The 27,311-nt window shown below is 41.9% G+C and overlaps 1 protein-coding gene across 1 annotated transcript in view; it reads right to left on the bottom strand.

Moving 5' to 3' along the window:
• Positions 1–963: 963 nt before the first annotated feature.
• The window catches only part of LOC149181417 (Peptidase C78, ubiquitin fold modifier-specific peptidase 1/ 2), a 456,391-nt gene continuing 430,043 nt past the window's right edge, over positions 964–27,311 (bottom strand). The window contains exon 13 of the mRNA XM_089416612.1: positions 964–1,797. Within this exon, the coding sequence (XP_089272738.1) occupies positions 1,568–1,797 (230 nt within the window). The 3' untranslated portion in view covers positions 964–1,567. The remainder of the gene's footprint in view (positions 1,798–27,311) is intronic.

Raw genomic sequence — 27,311 nt, 5'->3', positions numbered from 1 at the left:
AGAACCTTAGAAATTGCAAGCAATAATATCCCTAGCATCTTAGCAATTTACATCGCATTAAATGGAGGAAATCGCTGGAGAGGATATTCTTCAAAGTAGAGCAAATAGTCCTGATAGGTTTTGTAGCAGTTTTCCAAAACCTTGCCAACACATTTTACTTAATTGCAAATGAAAATACAACACAAAAGTAAGACACATGTGGCAAGATATATCATCAGTTCTTACAACCGTTTGTCAAAACTTTCTCCATGCTTTGAGGATGAAGCATCTCAAGAAGGGATTATTTGTAATGTACCTAGTATAAGTAAATAATGTAAATCCTAAATTAAGACAGTAAAGGTATAGTACCTCCAAAGTCACCACCTTGATTTACATTAAGACAGTAAAGGTATAGTACCTCCAAAGTCACCACCTTGATTTACATTAAGACAGTAAAGGTATAGTACCTCCAAAGTCACCACCATTTCATATTTTTATATGTAAGTTCAAGAGTCACCTGTCTACTAAATTGTCAAAGATATTGTTCTTAAACATTTTCTCCGTACTTTGAAGATGAAGCGTCTCAAGAGAGGATGACTTACCTATTATAATTAAACAATGTAAATCCTAAAATTAAGACAAGAAAAGGTATAGTTACCACCACAGTCACCACCCTATCGTATTTTTATGTTCAAAGATATTATTCTTCTGTTTGCCTTTTGGTCTTCAGATATATACCAATTATTATTATTAAAATCTCCCCTATCCATATTTATGCACTCGTAATAAGCATTCAGGTTCAGATTTTGAAATCCACAATGTTCAAAAGGCCACCTGTCTACTAAATTGTCAAAGATATTATTCTTCTGTTTGCCTTTTGGTCTTCAGATATATACCAATTATTATTATTAAAATCTCCCCTATCCATATTTATGCACTCGTAATAAGCATTCAGGTTCAGATTTTGAAATCCACAATCCAAAATACGGAAAACACCATCATATAGATGAATCAAGAATACATTATTCATTTACCTACAGGATATTAGAGCCTTTTTAAAATAAAAAGGCCCTTCAGAGAGTTCTTGGTAATAGCCGTAGGTATTGCAAACTGCAGTAACCAGTCTGGACCCAAGAGGGCTACATGTATCTTCCCCGGAACAATTCTAATCTCAAAAATGCAAATATTTGTTATACACTCGAATGGGTTTCGTCTGAAATTTTAACTCAGTGATCAAACAAACATTTTAGGTAGAGCAAAATCGACACATATTATTGCTTGCGATGCCTTATTTTTCCCACTGAAATAAGTAATGACGGCCAATTCAAAATTAATTTACCAACAACAGTAATTGCCATGGATCAATAACCTATTTATCTTGTTAGCCTGAAACGAAAGAAACACCACAAATACTTCATTCTCTGAGCCAGGCATTGTGAAAAAACTCACTTGCAGATGTTCGAAGAAACCCTAATGGTAGAAAGGATATGGTTATAATGCATATTTTGGCGAGGTGACTGTTGATGTAATCACGAAGAACATTTCATCATCAAAGATTCCATGGAGAGAATAGATGCATTTTACATTCTCAAACCATATTTGGTCGCTGTGGAAGCAAGAGGTTATAGAACTTGTCCCGTAAGAAAAATTCTTTTCCTTTAGCACTGACAGCTTTCTTCCATCCACACCATCCACCAGCTTGTATGCTCTTTAAGTCATCCGTTCCTGTATAATGAGGATCCAGAATAAGAAATGCACAATCTCCAGTAAGTTCATTATAGTCGACCCCAAGGAGTGTATAAGCAAGGACACCACCTCCTGAAATGTACAAACACACAGCAAAGACATTATCACATTATTTACAGTTTAGAGAAGACTACAGAAAGTTATTTATTCCCAGATTAGCAAATCTTTTATTTGAAATGTCTTCACTGACACTAACTAAAGATTACAGACGAACAAACATCTCATGCAGAACGAGTCTTCCTAAAGCAGAAAAAAGGAGTACAGTATAACCAGTAATTGGAGGTTTGTAGGCAACTGCAGCGAATGCTGCAAAAGAAATTTGCAGCATTCTGTTTTGAACATGAATGTAGTTCAATCTTAGGTTTATTGAAGTTAAAACTTGTATATTGAAGAAGTTAATGATGTTATCTGTTAAAATTGGCATCTAGGGCCATATTCCACTTTGGGAAGCTCCTTTAAAGAAGATAATTGTGGCATTGAATTCCTCTTTTCGAAAGGACCAAAATCGACTTAAAGATTACTAAATTTGGATAAAGCAAAGTATATTTTGAAAGCAAGCCTACACATATGTAATTTATCAAGGTTGGCTTGGGGTTTGTTAGTTAAGGTGTCCTCCAACCTCATTAGATCATCCAAGTGATTGATTCTTTCATTTCTGAGGCAGCCACAGAAGAAAGGAAGACAAGGCGTGGGCATTTTCTGTGTTATTGGAGTGTTTTCTTGTCCCTTACAGGTCCGAGTTTGGAGCAGAGGCTGCCACTTTGCACAAAGGGTTGATCTAATGGTGTTTTTGGCATGATCCTTGTGGTGAATCTCTCCTAGAAGCAGGCACCACTTATTTGGGTCACCTTCAGCCAGGCCGCAGGCCTTGAGTACTCTGTTCTGGAGGCTGACAAACTACAGCTAGGAGGCCGCAGTCCGTTATGCCTGATCAAGAGACTGTTGTTTGTTTTTGAAGCCTATAAGAAGGTTAAAGGGCAGCGAGTAGTTGGAGGGATTGTTTGAAGGGAATCCGCAGTCAATAGAAGGTCTGATGGGTGTGAATAGGGTGCTGTAGCAAACTGTGTTTGTGCCCTAACCAGTGACCAGGATTGCAGAGAAGAAGACACCAGTCCTTGGAGCATGCAAAGGGTGCCAGAATTGCAGCTTTGGTTGAGCCATTTCCTTGTCTAAGGGCAGTAATATTAGATCTTCAAATTGGCAAGTCAGTTTGACTTAGAATTATTGTACTCTCTCTGCTGAATATTTGATATTAATGATAAGAAGAATTGATAAAGGGTTTTCCCCATCTTGGGGTTTTACCCTAGCTTGAGCCATATCCTTGTGTTCTCTTGTCTTGGCTTGCCTTCTCCTTCTATCATTTATGTTCTTTCTTCAGTTACTGTCTATATGATAATGAGTTATATGATTGCTAATGGAAATAAAATGGATTGGTAAATGGGCTAATATGGATCATTGAACTGTCCTAAACAAAGAACATGTCTTAAAATGAACATAGTCTCAGAGCCCAAGTGAGGACAAGCCCAAGTAAGAGAGAATGCAATCACTAAGAAGCTTGTTGACAAGTCTCCATGAAATCAAGGCTTCGTCACATCAAAAGTCAGAGACATACCCAGGCCGAGCTCCTTGTGGCATTAAATCAAATTCTGGGCATAGTCACGATGAGTAGATTGAAAATCTAATCAAGGTTCATATCAGCAGTTCTGTGCTCATTTTGGGAGTCTAATTCTCTTATTTCTGGCCGAATTTAGAGACATTTTTGTGCATTTGTTTGTGGAAGGATATTCTGTTTTACAGGTCGAAATCTTTTGTGACTTTGGAGATAGGGCCGAGCCACTGTTGTACCTTCTTTGAAGAGTTGCAGTACTTGTTTTGGAGGGCCAAAACACCAAGCATATAACTGGAGTGAGGCCATGTATTTCCAAAAGGATAACACAGGAAATGAGGCAGTTCCAATACCCTAACCAGGGTCAAGATTCCTCAGAAAAGAAACACAGAGTCATGACCTAAAAAGTGTTACCTATGCTGCCGAGATTCATCAGAAAAGAGACACACAACTGTGACCCAAAAGGTATATTCAGAACTCTGGGTATTTTTGCTAGGGATATAGCATTGTTTATGCAACCTTATGTCAAAGGTTCATGTGCCCTAATCTTCAGTTGTGATAATGAAGATTGGACAAAGATTCTAGTCATTGTATATACAATGTTTGGACAGTGTTCAGTAATGTTTGAACAGTCATAGCAATGATGTAACTGTAATACATGACATCTCCATCTAATGAAAATCTGCACCCTAGATTGTGGGGCCCTGGCAAATTTCTGAGTGAGTTCTGGTTTTTGAAATAATGAGAATATCGAGCCCTAATCTGAGTAGAAAACAGTAATTGATGAAGTCTCCTGGACCACAGATCAGTCTTTGTAGTGCTTGGTAAGGGTGATTTCCTAAGGCTAATAATTGGAGCCTATTCTGGAAACGTTCTGAGCCTTGTCATCATATTCAAAAGAAAAGCATAACAACGGAGCAGGCAGAGTCGTTGGATTGGTATGATTTCAGATCTTTAAACAATATGAAAGCATGCTTGAAACATTGCGGATCTGAAAGTATAGAGGTGTGAAGCAGTCAACACTTGTTTGAGATACTATCCTGAAAAAGTCATTCTACCCTCCTTAAGAACAATTGAGTATTTTGTTCCTCATCTGATGTGCGAATCTATTAGAAGATTTGTTTGAAGTGAATTACATGACAATTCTGTGGCAAATCTAACCCAAGAACTTCAAAATATTTCAATGGAACCAACAGTGAAGGATATCACTGTTGTCTTGTTTTACGCCATCTCAGATCTATGAAATAAGGCTTATCATTTCACAAGAAAAAGCTCATCACCTAGGAAACCGGATTCGTCCTAAACCCCCTGCGAATCCCGAATCTGGCGAATCCGACACGATTCGGTCCGGATTCGTGTCCAAATCACAGGACACGTCGTGTCCGTTTCGGACACGTCGTGTTCGAGGGCGTGTCGCGATTTTCAGGGGCGTGTCGCGATTTTAGGACACGTGTCCGGTTTCCAGGACTCGCTAAGCTCAGCGCGGGTATGAAAAGGGCGTGTTTGCTCATTAATATTTTCATTTGGTAAGTGATTTGTGCTGTTGCAGCAAGGAGTACAGCATTTTGGCAGCTTCATAATCAAGTCTAGGCCCTAGTATTGATATGCTATTCATGGTAATGTTAAATTCTTAAAGTAAAAGTGACATTCTCCTTAATCTTCATTTTCATCCTTTTACTTAAATTTTTAACATTACCATGAAATGACTCAGGATGTTTGAGAGTGGTTCCGGCCTCATTGGATTTCATATGGAGAAAGTAGAATTTTAGATTTCATTCAAAATCCAGCAGACTTATCAGTTTTTCAGGATTTTAGGATTGGGGGATTGCAATGTTTCCATTGAATTTTGTCATGTATTAGGGTATGGAACTCGTATTTAATCAAGAGCACCAAACCAAGAGCTTCTGAATATGTCGCTCCCGCTCCCGTTTTCGCTCTCGCTCCCCGCTTTCGCTCCCGCTCCCAAGTAACACTGTTCCTGATGATATGGGTCTGGACACCATTGTTGAGTTGGCATTGGCCAACATGGATCTCAATGATCCAGTGCTAGAGCCTGTTAGATTTGATGACTTAGAGGGGTTAGCCTCCATACCAGCAGATGCAAAGGCGACTATGGATACAGGGGAGGAGGAGGATGTAGAGGAGAGCAGTGGGGACCATGATGATGGGGACAGTGATGTTGATTCTGATGCTGATTGATGCCTTGAGGCTTGTATACCTGTAGTTGTTTTATATTTTCTATTTCTATTTGCCATTGGCATTGCACCAACACTACCTATGTAACACATTTTGATTTGATGACTTAATGAGAAAACTACAGTTGTCAGTGTGTTTATCTTACTATCTTGTAGTTGTAAGTTGTCTTTCAGTTATGAATTATGAATCATGATTTAAATTTTTAATAGATTTATCATTTATGTGACCAGTACCACTGACATTTATTTGAATTTTGTATGTACTATGCATGCTAATAGCTATAGATGAAGATCTATGTTTGAAATCAATAAATTTATATCATTAATTAAAATTTGTGTAAGAAATATGATAATATCTAATTTTTAATATATATATATATATATATATATTTTTTTTTTTAAAATATATATTATATATATATATATATATCTATATATATATCTATATATATATATATATATATATATATATATATAAAATAATATATAACGTGTCCTAACGTGTCCTGTTCCGGGGGGTCAGCGTGTCCCGAATCCGACACCACGAATTCCGAATCCTACGTGTCCCGAATCCCCGTGTCAGGTGACTTAGCTCATCACCTTGCTCTCAGCCTCCTACAGTGAGAAGAGTATTTGCCGACCTGTGGAGATAGTATGCATCTTGGTTATTTTTGTAGCATCAGATGTGTTCTAACCATGAAACTTTGTAGATAGGCTAGAATACATGTATTCTCCAAAACCCAGAAATCGTTTGGCAAAATTTCACCTAGAGATGGTTTAATTAAAATAATTAATCATTTTTAATGGATTCTAAGTCTAAACTTAGAAAATGTGATTAATTAAAGGATATTAATTAAATCTGGTGCGAATCTTCTAGATAAAGATGAGGATCAACTCCCAGTGAATCTTAGCCTTTGATTATGTTTTAATTTTGGCCGTTGGTGCTCCAACAAGAGATTATAAGAAGGAGGTTGATGGGCACTTGGAGAACACACTGACATATTGAGATCTAGAGATCGAATTCTCAAGAGAAGCAGCGCTGAGTTGCTGGAGAGAGATCGAGTGACTTTCTTGCAGTGAGGGGCAGGGATAGTAGACCGAAGGGGATTTTTCCAATCCCAGTGAGTGCAAGGTAGAGAAGGCATCGAGAGGTCCAAAAAGGCAGCGCAGTGTAACGCAGAGGTAGCGTAGTGCTTCAAAGGGAGTCCGCAATTTTGCTAAGGAGTAGTTGAGATCTAGTGCCAAAAGCTAGGGTGTGAGTCTGGAGGGCCAGAGGGTCGAGTTTCTAGTCGGCAAAAGGTCAGAAGGAGGAGATGATGCAGTCCCTTGAGCTGTGACACAGTGACTACATGAACCTAGGCAGAGATAGCGTAGGGCAGCTCATCTAGAGCCCGGATCAGTGTTGGATCTCCAGTTGTTAGGGTCCCACCCTAACCCCCTTATTTATGTAATGGGATCACGTCATAGTCAAGAGTCAATAAAGCCCATATTAATAACTGTAAGTGGTTAATCCGCAATTAATGACGGAACCACAGTTAGTTGCAAATGGGCCGTAGTATTAGATAGATGGTATTAATAAAACCCACGGTATTGGCCCGTGGTATTGCATGTATGAGTCATATATAAAGGATAGAGACTCCCTACGAGGAGCATTGTGTCTTAATTTGTAATCGAGCTCTGCTCTACTGGAGGTTGCCCCCTCGAAGAGGCAAGTGAACATTACTCTCTGAATAATAAAATCATTGCTATTCTGTGTTCTGGGTATCTTTTCTTCGCATATTCTGTATTTGGGTAATATTTTGCAGGTTAAGAGCATAACAAGTGGTATCAGAGCACTTTCTAGGGCTGGTGGGATCTCCATTTCTTAGCATGATTTTTTTTTGGCTAGAGACGTGTTCTGGTGTCTTTAAACCACGGGATCTGTCGTTGAGCGCATAAACCTGCGGATTTGGGGAGGCATGCACGCAGGAAATACAAGAGGTGGTCACGTCTGTTGGACTCCCTTGTAACTCCTGTGGGTACCCCTTCGAGTAGTAGCGCATTAGACAGAACCGCGCACGGACTGTCTTCCACGTACCCTCTGGGTATATTGGAAGCCTCCTAGGCTCCCTTGAAACCTCGCCATAGATAAACCGTCGGCCGTCTTGCGGCTATAGTACACCGAGAACAGCGCTCAGAGAGATTACTCGCCCGTACGATAGGGTAGTCGGGTTGTACGGCTAAGGGTACGGTCGATCCTCCTTAGTTAGAGCCCCGAAACATTGGGCCAAGTACTACTGCCAGACCCTTATGTATATTGCGATCTGTAGCACCTGACACTCTCAAGACCATAGTTCCCTTTTCTATCGGGGGATCACACATCATCTCTTCCAAATCCACTTGTGCAAAGGGGTGCAGCAGCAGCAGACATCAGTCCCGCAATCTCGAGTTCGTAGATCAGCCATTCCGATCTATTAGATCCATCAGATCCGCAAAAGCAGTCTGTTCCACTGCCCAGAGCCATCAGATCCGCCATTCAGATCTCTCAGATCCACCAGATCGGAGTCGTTGTGAAGGGTTCCTATACCGGGGTATAATTTTCGCAGGACTTTTGGCCGCATTGACATTTTGAGGATTTGGCCACTGCAGTATTGATAAGGAAGGAGTAAAACTCCATTAGAAAAAAAAAAAAAAAACCAAAAACAAAAAAAAACAAAGTCTGAGATCTTTCGAGGCGCTTATTGGTGATCTAGCCCATCTGAATCAAGACGACGAGCTGAGCATGGTGGTACCATTCACTTCTTAGTGAATTTTTTTTTTTAGGCGGTCCCAATTTCCAAAAAATCAGGTTGGTGTATGGTAGAAACTAGAGCTCAAGCGATGGCCAATGAAAGGATGGACAAACTTGAAGAATCAGTGCAAAACCTCCACATTCAGCTTACCGGACTATGTAGCATGGTCGAGAAAATAGTCCCGAAGGGCAAGGAGCAAGCCCACGAGGAGGCATATAATGGCAATGAACATAATGAGGGTGAGTCTAGCCACTCTCCTCACGTCTGGCACACCCACCAACAACCCAGTCAGCGACCTCCCAAGTTGGATATGCATAAATTTGACGGTTCTCACCCGTCGGCATGGATAGCACAAATGGAGCAGTATTTCAAACTGAATCACATCTTCGATGATGAGACTCAGCTTATGTTGGGGAGCATGTACTTGGACAATGAAAGATGGCAATGGTGGGAATGGCATCAATGTTGCACTGGACCTTTTAGGACTTGGACCAAATTCACCAAAGCTCTTCAAGACCGCTTTGACCAGGAATCATCTTTTTTGGGTCGTCTTACTAAGCTCCGACACACTGGTACAGTGGATGAATATATTACAGCTTTTGAAGCCTAGCCTTCCGCAATTGGGGTCTCTCAGATGTGTTCTACACGGAATGTTTTATCAGTGGTCTTAAAGAAGCTATCAAAGCCCAAGTCCTACTGCACCACCCTCCCACATGGACGGAGGCTTGCAAGGTAGCTTGTAACGTGGAACGTGCATTAGCAGCCCAATACAGTCGCCCAAATTTCTCCGCTAAAGGTCGCCCCCCACAGGCTCACAACACGACTCAAACACTTAAGGTCCAAAAGGTGTCACCTGCGGAAATGGCCGAAAGAAGAAAGCAAGGCCTATGTTACTACTGTGATGAAAAATACTCCCCAGGTCATAAATGCAAGGAGCCCAAATTTTTTCAAATTGATGCCACTGACTACAGCTCAACAGAGGAAGATCCACCACTGGAGGAACATGAGCCGCTAGAAGAAGACACCCAAAAGGACAATGTCTCTGACGAACCAGTTATTTCGTTGCATGCTTTGGCAGGAATTTCTTCCCGTCAAACTTCAAAATTAGAGGTTTTATTAAACATCGCCTAGTAGTAGTCTTGATTGATAGTGGAAGTAGACATAATTTCATCCATCAAAAAGTCGCAGAAGCAGTGCATTGTTTTGTACGAGCAGTTTCTAACTTCCAAGTTCAAATTGCGGATGGAGGCACAATGAAATGTGAAGGCCGCTGTGAAAATGTCAAACTTCAAATGGGGGATTATCAGTTGAAAACCCACATGTTTGCCATACACATGGGGTGTTGCGACATTGTCCTCGGCGCTAAATGGCTCTGCACTCTTGGGCCAATCATAATGGATTTCCAGGAGTTATATATGAGTTTTAAGCAGAACAACTACACACATACCCTCCGTGGACTCCAGGCGGGAGCCCCCTCTATCATCAGTGCGCATAGGATGGAAAAATTGTTAAAAAAGGGCAATCATGGAGTTGTAGCTCAATTTAATGCCATCCAGGCAGTCGAAACCAAGCCTCTGCCAATTCATCCTGAGATGCAACAGATTTTAAATAACCATCTGCCAGTCTTTGACAAGCCTCATGAGCTTCCACCCTCGCGAGGGGAACATGATCATAACATCACCTTGGTTCCAGGGGCCCAACCCCCAAATGTGCGCCCATACAGATATCCGTTCACCCAAAAGAATGAAATAGAAAAAATCATCAAGGAACTTCTGGAAGCAGGTGTCATTCGTCCCAGCATTAGTCCTTATTCATCCCCAGTGGTCATGGTGCTCAAGAAAGATGGGGAGTGGCAGATGTGTCCTGACTTCAGGGCCCTCAATAAGTTGACAGTCAAAGATAAATTTCCCATCCCGGTGGTTGATGATTTGCTGGATGAACTCAATGGAGCTCAATTCTTCACTAAGCTGGATCTTCGCTCAGGCTACCACCAAATTCGCATGAAGGAAGTCGACATTCCCAAGACTGCTTTCAGAACTCATGAAGGCCATTATGAATTCCTGGTCATGCCATTTGGTCTTTGTAATGCCCCCTCTACTTTTCAGAGCCTTATGAACCACATTCTCAAACCATATCTCAGGAAATTTGTCCTTGTTTTCTTCGATGACATCCTCATCTATAGTTGCACTTGGGCCGCACATCTTCAGCATGTGGATCTACTCTTGCAACTGCTCCGCAAGCATAGATTATTTGTCAAGATGTCCAAGTGTTCGTTTGGCATGGCAGAAGTAGAGTATTTGGGCCACATTGTGGGGCGTGAAGGTGTCAAGGTGGACCCCAAAAAGATCCAGGCAATGCAAGAATGGCCTCAACCTAAAACCTTGAAGAGCTTGAGAGGATTTTTGGGTCTCACAGGCTATTATCGTAAATTTGTCCGCAACTATGGTCGCATAGCGAAGCCCCTCACCCAACTCCTAAAGAAAAATTCATTCTTTTGGAATGAGGAAGCACAACAGGCCTTTATAGCTCTAAAAAATGCCATGTGTTCCACTCCAGTCTTAGCACTACTTGACTTCACCAAATCTTTTGTCATTGAATGTGATGCTTCGGGTACAGGTATTGGGGCGGTCTTAATGCAGGAAGGGCGACCGTTGGCCTTCACAAGCCAACAACTCAGTGGGAGGAATCTGGGCCAATCTACCTACGAGAAGGAAATGATGGCCATCTTACATGCTGTCGAGACCTGGTGACCTTACTTATTGGGGCGACGTTTCCAAATCCGCACAGATCATCACAGTCTTAAATATTTTTTGGAGCAACGCCTATCCTCCCCACAACAAAATAAATGGCTCGCCAAAATGCTGGGATATGATTATGAGATCATTTACAAGAAAGGGAAAGACAATAGTGTAGTAGATGCATTATCTCGCCAATTTGAGAAGGAAAGTACTTTGCTAGCAATTTCCCTCCCCATCCCAGAATGGATTGAAGAGGCTTGCCGGGAATGGTTTTCACATCCCGGACTCTCCCAACTCATTTCTCAATTACAGGTAGATCCAAATTCCACCAAGGGCTACTCGTGGCAGGATGATATTCTTCGCTACAAGGACAGAGTCGTAATATCACCAACATCCACCCTCAAAAGTCGCATTTTGGCAGAATTGCACTCATCTCCCATTGTAGGACATTCGGGCTTTCAGAAGACGTATGCTCGCACCCGAAGATCATTTTTTTGGATAGGCATGAAAAAGGATATCCTTACTTTCGTAGCAGAATGCGATGTCTGTCAACGCCACAAAGGGGAAACCGTCAACACACCAGGCACATTACAACCATTGCCCATTCCGGCATCAATTTGGACGGAGGTTTCTATGGATTTCATTACAGGTCTTCCAAAGTCAGGGAACAAGTCAGTCATCATGGTGGTTGTGGACCGACTGTCGAAGTATGCTCATTTCTGCGTCCTACCCCACCCGTTTACACCAAATTTGGTTGCTCAATCTTTCATGGATCAGATCTTCAAATTGCATGGCATGCCCACTTCTATTGTGTCCGATCGCGACTCGATCTTCACCAGTAATTTTTGGTAGGAACTCTTCAGAATACAAGGCACTCAACTAAAACTCAGTACTTCCTATCATCCACAAACAGATGGTCAAACCGAAGCCGTCAACAAATGTCTAGAAACCTACCTTAGGTTTTTCACTTCAGAAAAGAAACACCTTTGGGTACAGTGGTTACCTCTGGCTGAATGGTGGTATAACACCAACTATCATGCCACCACCAAAATGACTCCCTATGAAGCAGTATATGGTCAACTCCCGCCTTCACCTACTTCGTATCTCAAGGGATGCTCAAAAGTACAAGCAGTGGATCAACTCCTACAACACCGCACAACCATGCTCGCCCATCTTCGAGAGAATCTTCATCAAGCTCAGAACCGCATGAAGCAACAGGTAGACCAGCATCGCTCAAAGCGCCAATTTCAAGAAGGGGATCAGGTCTTTTTACGGCTACAACCATATAAGCAAACATCACTCAAAGACAAGGGGTGTCAGAAACTCTCTCCCAAATTCTACGGACCATATCAAGTACTTCAGCGCATTGGAGAAGTGGCCTACAAGTTGGCCTTGCCACCTACTGCAAAAATCCATCTAGTTTTCCATGTCTCATGCCTCAAGAAAGTGATTGGGAACAATTGCAGAATTCAGACTAGTCTACCTGAATTGGATGAAGAAGGGTCCATCTGGCTTCAACCCGAATAGGTCCTAGACACACGAGACAAGCAACTGCGCGACCGCATGATTAAGGAAGTCCTCGTCAAATGGAAAGACACCTCTCCGGAAGATGCAACTTGGGAACCAACCACTATTATTCAGCAATTTCCGCAACTTCAGCCTTGAGGACAAGGCTAGTCTTAAGGGGGAGGGCATGTTAGGGTCCCACCCTAACCCCCTTATTTATGTAATGGGATCACGTCATAGTCAAGAGTCAATAAAGCCCATATTAATAATTGTAAGTGGTTAATCTGCAATTAATGACAGAACCACAGTTAGTTGCAAATTGGCCGTAGTATTAGATAGATGGTATTAATAAAACCCACGGTATTGGCCCGTGGTATTGCATGTATGAGTCATATATAAAGGATAGAGACTCCCTGCGAGGAGCATCGTGTCTTATTTTGTAATCGAGCTCTGCTCTACTGGAGGTTGCCCCCTCGAAGAGGCAAGTGAACATTACTCTCTGAATAATAAAATCATTGCTATTCTGTGTTCTGGGTATCTTTTCTTTGCATATTCTGTATTTGGGTAACATTTTGTAGGTTAAGAGCATAACACCAGTGACAGTGTGAGATATTTTCTCACTACCTCCTTGCCAGTTTATTCTCTGTATCGGATAGCCAATTTGGGCATCCAATGATTTGTACTCAGAAAACTACTGCTTAATAATAAAACACTCAGCTGCTGCACTGGTTTTCCCATATTGGGCTTTTCCATGGACGTTTGTCCAAAAATAACGGTGTACGTGTGTGTGTCTATTTCTTTCCTGTGCAATATTTTGTTTCCGTAGTATTCGATGTTTACTGTGTAACAATGTAAATAACTTGATTCAAGTAGGAGAAATTTAATCAGTTGTTGCAGTAGGGATTCGGGGTCACCAAATTTTCACAAGTCTTAGTGAAATAAGAACAATGACTTCAGCGCACATATATATTTATATATATATATACATAGCCTGATCTACTTGAGCTTGTGGACAATTTTGATTTACAGTGGCAATATTGTGATTAAAACCCTAAGGTATTCACATTGGTGAATATTTGGTCACAAGGAAAGCTTCAGGCACTGGAATCATTTTTGAAATTTATCTTGAAGCCTTGTATCAACCTCATTGAAAGAACCAATCTTGGAGGATCATCTTAGGCTTGTATAGCTATGGCGAAGATGTGTATAGGTTAACGGTGAAGTGTGGATCAACAGTCTTGTAGGCACTATTCTTGGCAAGCATCTTCAATGGCACATTTTGCATGAGTATACATCTTCAGGGATTACAGGAGTACATCGCCAATCTTGAGGACTTGATGAACACTTGGTTAAATTGTCGATTATATCTTAGATCTTCAAATTGGCAAGTCATTTTGAATTTGAATTATTGTACTCTCTCTTTCTCTCGCTCTTTGTTGAACATTTGATATTAATGATAAGAAGAATTGATAAAGGGTTTTCCCCATCTTGGGGTTTTTCCCTGGCTTGAGCCATATCCTTGTGTTCTCTTGTCTTGGCTTGTCTTCCGCTTCCATTATTTATGTTCTTTCTTCAGTTACTGTATATATGATAATGAGTTATGTGATTGCTAATGGAAATAAAATGGATTGGTAAATGGGCTAATATGGATCATTAAAGTAATTGTCCTTAGAAAAGTGTTGAAGAATGTAACTAGGGTCGGTCTTCATAATTTTATTTGAGTCATGATGTATTATATTTATCAAAAGAAAGAAAAATAAATTTTATTATTAAATAGATTGACTTATTAAAACATGGGTTTCATGCTTGGGTCAATTGTTTTTAGGTCAAAGTCTTAATTGAAAACTTCTATGGTTTATGTCAAGTGTCCTTGTCCATGTCACAGTGTAAAGAACCCTCCTTGAGAATTATTTGTCAAGAAAGAAAATTATTTTAATGTAAAATAGGTTCAATTAGGCCTCCTCCACCAAGTCGGCCTCAAGAAAGGACAAGTCGACCTCAACAAGGAAATTCAACCTCAAACTCGCTATCTATTGGAGCAACTCGACTCATTTGGAAGCACATCTCACGCAAGTTCGAATTGCAATAGTTGGGAGCAAAAAAAGTGCGAAGTTCAAGAAGGAAGCTGGAATCAAAGCGTTTGGGTCTCTCTCTCTCACACGTGCAATGAAATTTTGAAGATGCATCGAAGTTGGGAAGCTGCATATAAGCTGGGAAGTTGCATCAAGGTCGAAGTTGTGAAGTTGCATCAAGGTCGAAGCTGTGAAGCTACTAGGCTGGAGCAACTGAAGTTGCTAGATCGAAACTGCAGTCCTCAAGCTAGGGGTCAAAATTTTGGGTTGAAGCTGCATTTGAGAAGCTAGCACTTAACTTTGGAAGAGATCATTTATTAGAAGGAAGAGTTGACTTGGTGGAGGAGGAAGGTCTTTTGGTTTAGTGTCTTGGTCTATCTCAATTTGAATCTACTGAAGGAAGAGTTTTGATTGGGTTTTTCCCTATAAAGGGCTTTTAGCCCTGGCTGAGTGCCTACATCTAGTGTCCATGATCTTCATTTTTTTGCTTTGATGATTGCTTGATGAGAAAAAGATAAAGGAAGAACATAAAGAAGCTAATAAGAACATAATAATATCACAAGTAATTATCAACATAAGAAAATATTTCTGCCTTTCCGATTTTCTAACATGGTATCAGAGCTGAGGTGAAGAAGGATAAAAAATGCAGATCTATTGAGGAAAAAGGAGAGCAAGAAAAGGTCATTAAAAGGGATCATCATATAAGGAGATAAGTCTACTATCTACAAGAACTATGTCAAATTCAATGAAGGGAGAAAAAAAAATTAGAAGGAGCCTCCAACTACAGAGCTTGGAAAAAGAGGATAGATCTCATCCTCGAGAAGAACAAAGTTTTGGATCTAGTTCTAGGAAAAGTCAAGAAGCCTACAAATGAAGCAGAGAAAGCAAAGTTCAGAGAAACTGAAATCTTGGCCATGAACTTAACAGTGGATGGAGTAAAGGACAACCTCATTCCATATATATCCAACATAGATTCTGCTCAAGAAATGTATGAGGCTCTATCCAAATTATTCACAATCAAGAACATTGGTCAAATTGCAAGCCTCAAGAATGAATTAAGAACTATTAAGATGACAAAGGACGATACTGTGGCATCCTTCTTTATAAGGATATCTAGAATCAGAGATGAACTCCAAGCAATAGATGAAATTGTTCCAAAAAAGGAGCTCTTAATCATTGCTCTTCTAGGTCTACCGAAATCTTGGAGTGCTTTTGCATTAGGAATCAATAGTTGAAATGATACCCAACATTTGAACAAATGTGGAATGCATGCAGTCAAGAAGAATCCAGAATATCGTTAGTAAGCAACAAGAAGGAGGATGAAGAAGAGAACATCTCAAATGCCTATTCCGCTCATCACAAGAAGAAGGGAACCTTCAAGAAGTACAAGGGACCAAAGAAGAAAGTAGACCTATCAAAGATTGAATGTTATAATTGTCATAAGATGGGTCATTATAAAAATCAACGTCCAGAGAACCCAAGGAATGGGAAGAGAGAAAGAGAACATGTGAATATTTCCAATGAAGCTCCACATAAGAAGAGCAAGACTGAAGAATTAGAAGTCAAGGACTTATACTACTAAATTCCCTCTCTCTTATCGTTCTTAATCTTCTATTTTTAAAGTTCTGAATTATTCTCCTTTATGTTTTGATTTCTAGAGTTTATAGGTCTAACATGTCTCATTAGAACATTTTTGAATTATTTTGATAAGTTGTAGGTTTCCCTCAAGATTGGACTAAGAGGGAGCCTCCACCATTTTTCCAAAAGATAAGTATTTTGTTCTTCGTTTCATCTTTTCATGTTTGGTTTCCTTCCCACATCAAAATTTTGTTTGTATTATGTGCTAATAACCTTTGTATTTTCCTTGGTTAGGAAAGCATGCTAAACACTCTAAGGTTATGGGAGACTTTAAAGGATAGGATTTCAGTTGCAAAGGAAGCCCTTCAAGAATTGATGCCCTATAAGGTTTGTAAGGAACAACTCAAGGTATGTCTTAAACATTGTTATAAAGTTCTCTTCATGTGAAGGGTACAATCATTCTTCTTTTAAAATTTGCTCTACATTACTAACATCGTCATGTCCAGGGTTTTGATTCTTGAATCACAAAGATTATTGTTAGGGTGATTAATAATCTACCCACATTATATTATCATTCTTGTGGAACCCTAAAAAGGTTCACTGTAAAACCCTAACCTAAGGGTGTGTCAATATTGATTATGAAACCCTAGTCTATTTAGGGTTGTTGATAAAATCTAGAAAACCTATTCATTTCATGTTTTGGTATTGTTATGATAGAAACCCTAGTCCTTTAGGGTTTTCTATTAATGTCTAAGTTATGTATTATAACCCTAGATCTTTAGGGTTTGGTAAATTAGGGTTTATCAGCAAAACCCCTGTAATGACTATAGTAAGATCCTAGGAATGAAACCCTAGGCGTATGTTATTATGTTTGATCAAAAACCTAGTCGTATGTTATTATGTTTGATCGAAACCCTAGCTTGGTGAAAATTGTTGTATATATAACTTTGATGTATTAATTTTTGTGTATTGGGTTTACTTAGTAGATATTGTTGTGAGATGCTAGTATGAAATCCTAGATATATTTGACTATGCTAACTTAATTGTTGATACTCATGTTTTGATTTGTAAAATCTAGGGTTTGTAACAAAACCCTTGTAGAGATTGATATTCTAGGAGATAATGATATTGTTTTCAATTGTTGATATGAATTTGCTTTGATGATAAAATCTAGGGTTTGCAACAAACCCTAGTAGAGTCTGTCATACAATTCTAAAAGTAATATTGAAGCCCTAGATGTATAGTACTATGATTTGATTGTAAGGCTTTGTGTCTCAATGATAAAGTCTAGGGGTTTGTGACAAAATCCCTAGATAGAAATTTAAGTTTAGTATGTCTCTTATCGATTATGAACCTAACTAGGCTTAGGTATTTGGTATCTAAAATTTGAATGTTTGAATGCTTCCATTATAGTAATATGATTTAGTTAACTTAATGCTTCCGTATATTTGTACTTTGTTGTACTTGCTATTAAAGTTTTGCAGGTATATGATCTTCAAGATATTGAAGATGTTTGTGATTGAAGATGTTTATGAACATGATGAAAGGAAGCTATAAGAATGATGATGATCAAGATGACCTTGATAAAGTCATGAAAGGTTGAAGCTTCTCCAATGCTATAAAAGAAGAAATTGTTGATCTCCCTAAGTTAAGAGGGAGCATGGTTAGAAGAAAAGAGTACATCTCCCCAATTGAGAGGGAGAGCATATTATGATGGATACCTTGTAGAAGAAATCAGAGAATAAATAGATCTGCAATATATTTGATGTTGTTAAAGAATTGAAAGAAGAAGAAAGCTTCCAACAAATTGCACATGTATAACTTGATGATAAAAGCAACATCCAAATGAATGAGGACCCTAAAGGTTTGTGTTTACTTATGTGTATGTTTGAAAATTTATTATTGATTGGGGTTTGTGTTTGTACAGGTAAAATCTCTCCATAAGAAGGTTGAACACTCTGGAAGCATGCTTGGTCAAATGGATATATCTAGTATATTAGGGAGAGATGAAGCATCTAATGGCAGATGCTTGGGAGGACATCTCACCGACCTATGTGTTGATGTCCAGATCCCTAAGAGGGAGGGTGGCATTGGTCTTGGAGCTCTGACCTTGGATACACACCTAGATCCCTGGGTTGATGGTTAGTGAGTAAGCCAGATGGTACTGTTGAAGACCAAAATTGTTCTTTTTTAACACCTTCCATAAACCCCATTCACTCCATTTCCTTCCTTTTTGACCATAATAATCTCAATAAGGTGTCAGCTTGCAAGGTTATTGGCAAAAGCAAGTACTTAATCATCTTTTATTCATAGTTTCATTATTTCCTTATTATTTGATTTAATATTTGCATAAACTATCAAATTGCATCAATTATGCAGCTAATGATTGATTCTGCAACTTACTTGAAGAATTTGTAGGTTTCGAAATACCAGTTGAGGAACAAAATGTATGGACAGGTAGCTGACAACCAGCATAACGATATCCACCTATCTCCATGATCCAGCAAGATGATAAGGATGTCGTATGAGCAGGTCAACGTGGAAGTCAACCCAGCGGAAAAGGAGCCAAAGATGAATCAGGCGAGTGAGGAGATCGATGATAAGGATGAAGCTGATATTTTGCCTCATGATTTGCTTCTCCAATAGCAAATCATGAAGAATCACTATTTCATGTTATCTTATGTTATTTTTAGAATTTCTGTCGAGTAGGATAGGCTTAGAAATCTCCAAACAGTTTAATAAAGGAGGTTATAAAATTTGCCTCTTGGCACTACGATGACACAAACTTGTTATTATTTTGAGATACTCTTTGCAAATTATTAAAGCGAGCTTGTTATTCCTTAGTGCGTTGTGTTTAAGTGCGTATTTAATCTCTGTTGATCGCTGCGTACTTACAACTCACAAGAGGGCCCCTAGGAGCTATAAGGTTTCATTTCATTTCTAGTTAGTATTTCAATTTTGTAGAATTAGATTATCATAGCTAATCTTTCAGTTTTGATTTTTCAGAGAATGCTTATGACAGTGTGAACAGAGTTTGTAATAGAGTTTGCTGAAGATTTATTTCATAGTTCTAATCATTTCGTTGTGTGAAGGATGAAGAAAATAAACCAAAAAGGGATATATTATGCACATGTAAATTTTGAAGAGTAGAATCATTTAATTTCGAATTGCAGCTAGGAGTATAATTCTTCCAAGGCTTTATTAGTGTGATTCAAATTTGCCAGTGTGACATTTTATTTCTGTATTTAAGATTACTTTCATTTCCATCAGTGAGAAGTAGTGATCCGAATTGGATCCATAGAAGACTATCAAAGAAAACCATGACTGTATCAGGTGGGAACAAATGTCTAAAGAAATCCAAAACAACGATAAAAAACACCCTTGAACCAGTGGCAATGGCAGCCAACGTGGAATGACGAGGACCTCAGTCAAAGCGTGCTGGCCGAGGCCCATGGAGACTGCGCAGGAGGTCAAAGTAGCCCCTGGGAGCCCCGGATTGGAAAAAGGAGGTGGAATTTGATGCACGCACGCATCGCTGGGCGAACAGGGCCGTGAAGGAAAAGCCCGAGCACTCGGTCACGTGGGGGAATCGGAGGATTGCGGGCAGGAAAGGAAAAGGCGCTAAAACACAACGGCGAGACCCACGCTCTGGAAACCAGCGGTCTTGATCGGGGTGCCTTTAACGGTAAGAGGTTTTGGACAAGAACGGAGCAATTCCATACACCAATCGATGCATGGCAAGCGGAGGTGAGAGAAAACCGCCGTTGATCGCACGCTATCGGTTGAGCAAGTCAATCGCGTGAACCGTGCGTATGGCGTCGAATTTGGAGGGCCCAGATCGGACGGCTGAGATCACGCCCGATGGAGGAAGCGAAACCAACAGGAAATTAAGCCGCGTTTTAGAAGGGATTTGGAATCCGTTTGACTGCCACAGTGGAGGAAGAACGCATCCACAACATAACTGAAGAAACAAACTGACGAAGCATGCTGGCGCCGTTTAGAGGAGGACATGTGGCCACTCCCTGAGCGCTCATGATGACACCGAACATAGGGAACTCCAAGTGCAGCTACAGAAGATGAAGAGATAGAGGCAGAAGAGGAACCGAACAGGCATAGGGTTCGAATGGCTAAAGCCATGAACAGAGACAGTAGAATCGGGGAAGAAGAGACAGAAGTCGAGAGACGAAGAAGGTGGAATAGTGAACCCAAAGAGGAGGACTGAACACAGAGATCAATGACGCAAAGCAGAAGAGACAAAAGGCCGAGCTGACCAGAGGCAGCATCAAGCACCAGAGAGCTTGAACATTCAAGCCATCCCATAGAGGAATTTGTCCGGATTGAGCATCACAGTTGGCTCTTTCCACTGTAGACCAGAAGGTCACAGAGTTGGTAGGAAGAAGAAGAGTCTGTGCACTCCAGTGGCTTGGGGAATCCAAGAACCACCCTGCCAAGCAAATCTGCTTCAGGAGAACTCACATTGAGTCCCTGTATTGTAATTTCTCTGCTTAAAGACACAATAAAACAAGGCCACCACTGAAAGCTGGACCGGAGATGTAGCCCTGGAGAATAGGGTGAACTCCTTATTAAAATTTCTTGTGTCTTTGTGTTTGCTTACTGTATTTCTCTGTTGTCTTTCCATTTTATTTTCTGTGTATTGGCAATCTGATCGATCCGTTGCTTCAATAACACATAACACACACCAGCACATGAGTCTGTAATACCTTAGTTCAATAAATCTTTAACTGATGTCACTCATAGGGTGAATATCAGATCAAGTGGTATCAGAGCTCTAGGTTGTAAGGTTAGACAAGCTTGTGTTGGTTTAGTTGTGAATGCTCACAAGATCAAAGCTCAAATTAGGAGGAGAGTTGGTGGAAACTAATCCTGAAATTGGGAGAGTCTATTCTCGGAAGACAATGTCAGAGGAAGGTTCTGCAAGACCAGACCCTCAATTCATAGAGAGTTTCCTAGCTATAAATTCTATGGTTGAAAAAAATGTACTGAGACTATAGAAAGCAAAAGGTGGAAGATTCATCAGGCTCTAAGCAAGATAAGGAAGAAGATGAGTCTCACTTCCACGACCACTCCAAAGGAAAGGGGAAAGAGGAAATCTTTCTCACACCTCCTAATAGCCCTGTGCATAATAAGAAAGCATCTTTGAAGCTAGATGTTAAATTTGATTTTCCTATATATGATGGAGAGCTAAATGCTGAGAAGTTGGACAATTGGATTATACAAATTGATGTGTATTGCAGGGTACAGAACATAAACTCAGACAAGAGTAAGATTCAACTGGCAAGCCTACGCCTAGGAGGCACTGCCTTGGTTTGGTGGGAAGGCAGAACCCAAACTGATATGAAAAGACATGGCAAGACCATCTCTGTCTAAGAGTGAATTTGTTGCTGCAATCAAAAAGCAGTTCTATCCATTGGCCTACATGCAACAAGCCATGATGAGTTGGCAAACTCTTTGACAGTTGAAAGGGTAAAGTGTGCAAGGATATACTCAAGAGTTCAAAAAGAGAGCATTGATGTTGGGTATCTCACTAGACTCACCAGAGACTCTTTTGAAGTACATTGGTGGTCTACACAGCTACATGAGGCATACCATCCTCATGTTTAATCCCACTAGTATAGATGAGGTATCTGTACAGGCTACTCATAAAGAATGGCAATCTAGAAGTTGGGGGACCATCCCAACCCACTGTAAGCAAGAGCAAGGAGAAAATAAAACAGAAGTGGAAAGCAAGGAAGGCTAACACTGCACAGAAAGTGTAATATTTCTAATTAGCCATGGCTAATTGGAATATTCAATTTTGTCCAAATTTTGCCTTCTATAGTTATTTGTAAATAAAAAAAATGAGGAAGTGGGGCATAACTCACTTTTAGAATAAAAAGTCACTTTCTAGTAGCACAACGTTGTGACTTAAAGGGAAGCCAAGGGGGCCGAAGGGGGACGCAGAAATGGCACCCACACAGACACATGGAGGGACTGCGCAGGAGGGAAGGCACACGTGGCAAGAGGGAAATCACGCAGGAGGAGGCGAGCCTTGGGATTGAGAGAGGCAAAGGCTATAAATGAGAGAGGAGCCCCCTCATTTTGATCATTCCTATTATGAGCATTTGTGATAGTCATTTCGACTTAGAGCACGCTAGCTGTTTAGCTAGTCTGCAACACTGTTTAGTGCATTGAGTGTCTCTGTTCGGAGATCTCACCCTTAGTGCCTACTTGGGCAAGGTATTTCCATTGGCATTCCAGCAGTAGTTTCATCAGCATTTCAGCAGCAATTTCATCAGTGTTTTGGAGGACTGCACAACACTGAGAGGAGGACGCAGTTCTTTCTGGCAGGAGTCTGGGTTGAGGGTTTGCAGGAGGATTTGTGCTGAGAGGTAGAGCAGGGGATCAACTCTTGCATATTGGAGAGTTTTGGCAGGGTTTTCAGGCAGTTTTCTGGAGGGTTTCATTTAGTGGTAGCACAGCGCATTGAGGGAATGCACAAAACCCCAAGGGGGTGATTTTCGGGGATTGACCATTTCAGAAAAGCTTTCTGGGCTTTTCTGGGTTTCTTGAGTAGAGTCTGATTCCACAGTTTCAGCCTTTTCTTAGGAGGGGAGCAGCCTCAAATCCTCATTTGATTTCTAGCAGCAGCAGCAGCATGACAGTGCTCCAACAGCTTGGACGCAGTTCAGAGAGGGGCCATTCCTTTTCTATTCTGAGTGTATTTCTTCACTTGCCTGGTGCAAGTCGAGGTGCCATCTTCCTAATCACCTCCTTTACTCATTCTATTACTCAGTATAATAAAATGGTTCAGCATTCTCTCTGCATTTTTTGAGTATCTACTTATGGTTATATTGTTATATGTTGCATCATTGTTATTTGTATCTCTTTGAGCATTCTCGGCTATTATACCACTTGTGTGTTCTCATATACTCTTAGACAGAGTCTGGAAAGGGCTAGGTAGCCTCTGGATATCGCCCTCTTTCTAGAGGCGACATATCTGGTAAATGTCCTCCCAGTCCATCTCTGGTTGGAGTTTGCTTGTGTTTGAGGAATATTCCTGGTAAGGGATATTACAGTGGTATTAGAGCATAGATTTGGCTCAGCTTGTGGAGCTAGCAATCTATGACACCGGGGGAAAAATCGTATATCTGTTACAGAGGTCGGAAATACAGAGACTCGGGCGTAGGTTGGAGAACACTTACGGAGAGGGAGACTGTGTTTCGGTAGTAAACGCAGAACAGGAGGAGCCTGTAGTGGACGCAAGGCAGAGGGAGCATGTGGTGGATGCAGAGCAGGAGGCTCCGATGGCAGATGATGAGGGGAAGAGATTTGCAGATATTGTCCTCAAATCAGTGCAGGATCTGTCGAGGTAGATTGAGGTGATGGGGCAGAGATTCACAGTAGTAGAGGCCAGATAGCGTGAGAGCCCATGGGTTTCCCAGGTTGGTGAGGGATCAGGCACATCCCACCATTTGCCAGAGCAGTGTGATACTGCACAGCAGGTGGTCTCACATGCCCCTACACGCTCTACCATGCCCACCTTCTTAGGAGCCGACACGAGGGCCGTAACCCCGCAGGAGGCAGAGCCCAGACATATGGGTGATTATTTTGCAGAGTACCAGGGATATGGGCAGGAGTTCAAGGAAGCCCTCTCATTCAGAGATTTTGTTCAGCTCCAGCGGGATAATAGGCCCCGCGATCATCACAGAGGGTACTGGCATTACCATGATGGTGACACCCACCATGCAGCGAGTAGATTCCACTTGCCTACGTTTGATGGTTCATCAAACAGTTCGACAAAGTCTTGGGTGGAGAAGCCCAGTTTAACAAGATGTCAGAGACAGAGGCCATCAAGGTGGCAACAGTGCATTTGGATGGTGAGGCCCAGGATTGGTGGTTCATGGGATGGTTACACTCGGGCATTCTATAGTGACGACATATGCTGAGTTTACCAGGAGATGGAGCGATTTGACCGGAGGGATCCAGAGCAGCATTTTGTTGAACTGATGAGGCTCAAACAAACAGGGAGCACAGAGACCTACATTGCAGATTTCTTGAGGGTCTCCGTGATGGTGCTAGACCTATCCACGACGTGGAGGGTCTATATGTATGTTGAGGGGTTAGCAGAGCCACTTCGGGGTCTAGTTCGATCCACTAGACCAGCCACACTCCAGGATGCTATCAGTAGGACTCGGGACTTACAGGATGTCTTACCTAGGACCCAGACACCTTACCCCTAGAGACAAACTTTCCAGTCTAAGGGGAAGGACGTGAGGATTCCACCTCCAAAGGGGAATCCAGGACGAGTTCAGCTTGATGATGATGCCAGGAGGGAGCTGAAGAAGAAGCGGTTGTGCTTCACATGTCAGGAGCTGTGGGCACTGGGACATAGATGTGCTGCTGGCAAAGCATATTTTATTGAGGTATTCTCTGAGAGCAGTGGAGAAGAGGATGACGAGGATGATGGGGAGGCTGGAGATAGCCATGCCGTACAGGGACCTTTACCACCTCCACCACCAACAGCAGGAGGTGCATCATTTGCACCCACTGGAGGGGCCCTTGCAACATTGCGAGGAGCTCCCAAGTATCTGACGCTACGCATACGAGGGACAGTACGTGGCCAACGAGTATCAGTTTTGGTTGACAGTGGGGCAACCCACAACTTCATTGATGCATAGATGGTTGAGCGGAGGGGTATGCAGACAAAGAGCTTCGATGGGTTTTCAATCTTGGTCCCAGGAGATCAGACCATGACGTGTGCTCGTTATGTTCCAGAGCTTTCAGTGACGATGGGCACCTACACATTGACTGACCACTTTTTCGTGGTCGATATTCCAGACACCAACATGATATTGGGTGTTCAGTGGCTTATCACTCTAGGGAAGGTCACGACGGATTGGAAGACCCTAGAGATGGAGTGGGATGATGAGAAGACAGGGAGGCATGAGAAGATATAGGGACAACAAACATATCCGCCTCAGACTGTTTTGGCTTATCGGATGGAGGCAGTCTTCCGGAAGGGAGACATAGAGTGGGCAGTGGAGCTGCGTGCATCAGAGGCAGGGACTATAGGGCAGTCAGTACATCCAGAGATACAGTCCATCCTTGATCGGTATGCCAGTGTTTGGGGAGATTCCACCAAGACAGCCACCAGATTGGGGGTTTGAGCACATCATCGAGCTAGAGCAGGGCATACAGGCAGTGATCACCACCCCCTATAGGCACCCCAAGGCCTATCAGGATGAGATTGAGAGGGCTATCCAAGAGTTGCTAGCTCTTGGGCACATTCGACCGAGCACGAGTCCTTTTGCTTCTTCTGTGGTGTTGGTGAAGAAGGACGGTACGCTGAGGATGTGCATTGACTACAGGGCCCTGAACAAGAAGACCTTGACGAACAGGTACCCATACCCAAGATCAATGAGTTGATGGACGAGTTGAGGGGGGCACGTTTCTTCTCAAAGATTGATTTGAGGTCGGGGTACCATCAGATTCGCGTGAGGGAGCAGGATATTCCCAAGACCGCCTTTAGGTGTCACTATGGGCACTTTGAGTTCTTGGTGATGCCTTTTGGGCTAACCAACGCCCCAGCTACATTTCAGTCCTACATGAATCACATCTTCCGTAGTCACTTGAGGAAGTTTGTGTTGGTATTCTTCAATGATATTCTCATTTACATCAGGACTTGGGAGGAGCATCTCCAACACATTGAGATAGTATTGCGTATCTGATAGGAGCAACAGTTCTATGCCAAACTCTCCAAGTGTGAGTTTGGGTTGACGGAGATGTTATATCTCGGACACATCATAGCGGTAGACGGAGTGAGAGTCCACGAGGAGAAGATCAGGGCCATCGGAGAATAGCCGGAGTCGAGAAACATGATAGAACTTCGAGGATTCATTGGTATTTGTATGTACTACCGGAAGTCGTCAAAGGTTTCTCACAGCTTGCTACACCCCTGACAGACTTGACAAGGAAGGGGGCATTCAGTTCGTCGGATACAGCGTAGCGAGCCTTTGACAGGCTCAAGGAGGTTATGAGCAGCTACCCAGTGCTTGCATTGCCAGATTTTACGCAGCAATTTGTTGTGCAGTGTGATGCGTCGGGAGAGGGGATCAGCGCAGTATTGATGCAAGGAGGTCACCCTATAGCTTTTGAGAGCCGGAAGCTCCTTCCGCACAAGAGGTTGTATTCTATATACGACAAGGAGATGTTGGCCATCATGCATGCATTGGCTAAGTACCGGCAGTATTTGGTGGGCAACAGGTTTAGGGTGAGGACTGAACACAACAGCCTCAAGTTATTTTTGGAGCAAAAGCAGTTACAGGAGAGGCAGTAGAAGTGGATCAGTAAGATCCAAGCATATGACTTTGACATTGAGTATGTCAAGGGTAAGAACAACGTGGTAGTAGATGCCCTTTCACGTAGACCAGCCACGTTGTCTCTTATGAGCTTGGATACAGACAGGAGGGCTCGACTCTTAGTAGAGTACTCCAAGGACAGGTTTGCATGTGAGATTCTGGACGAGCAAGTGGTAGATGACAAGTACAGGGGGATTGATGAGATCATCTATTACAGGGATCAGATCTTCCTGACTGAGGGGTCTCAGCTCAAGAAGAAGATTCTCCAGGCATCACATGGCTCACCATTGGCAGGCCATCAGGGGTTCACCAAAACCTACAGGGCCATTAGAGAGAGGTTCTCATGGAAGGGCCTCAAGGAGGAAGTACTCCAGCATATCAGGGAGTGCGATGTTTGCCAGAGGAACAAGGGGGAGATGAGCCATCCTACGGGATTATTGCAGCCTCTTCCCATTCCGGAGGGGAAATGGGAGAGTATTTTGATGGACTTCATCACAGGGTTGCCCATGGTACAATGCAAGGATTGTATCTTTGTCGTTGTTGATTGGCTGACGAAGTATGCACATTTCTTTGCCATATCCGCACATTATACAGCAACACAGGTGGTCGAGCTATTCTTCAGGGAGGTCTTCAGGCTACATGGTCTTCCTAAGACCATCGTCAGTGATAGGGACAGCCGTTTTATGGGCGGGTTTTGGCAGGAGCTTTTCCGATTGGTGGGGACAGAGTTGACACCGAGTACCAGTTATCACCCACAAATGG

Source organism: Pinus tabuliformis, chromosome 3_2 (genome assembly GCF_031772625.1).
Source record: "Pinus tabuliformis cultivar Carrire ecotype Pingquan chromosome 3_2, CPIR1, whole genome shotgun sequence".
Lineage (NCBI taxonomy): Eukaryota > Viridiplantae > Streptophyta > Pinopsida > Pinales > Pinaceae > Pinus > Pinus tabuliformis.
This window is presented reverse-complemented; position numbering and strand designations above follow the sequence as displayed.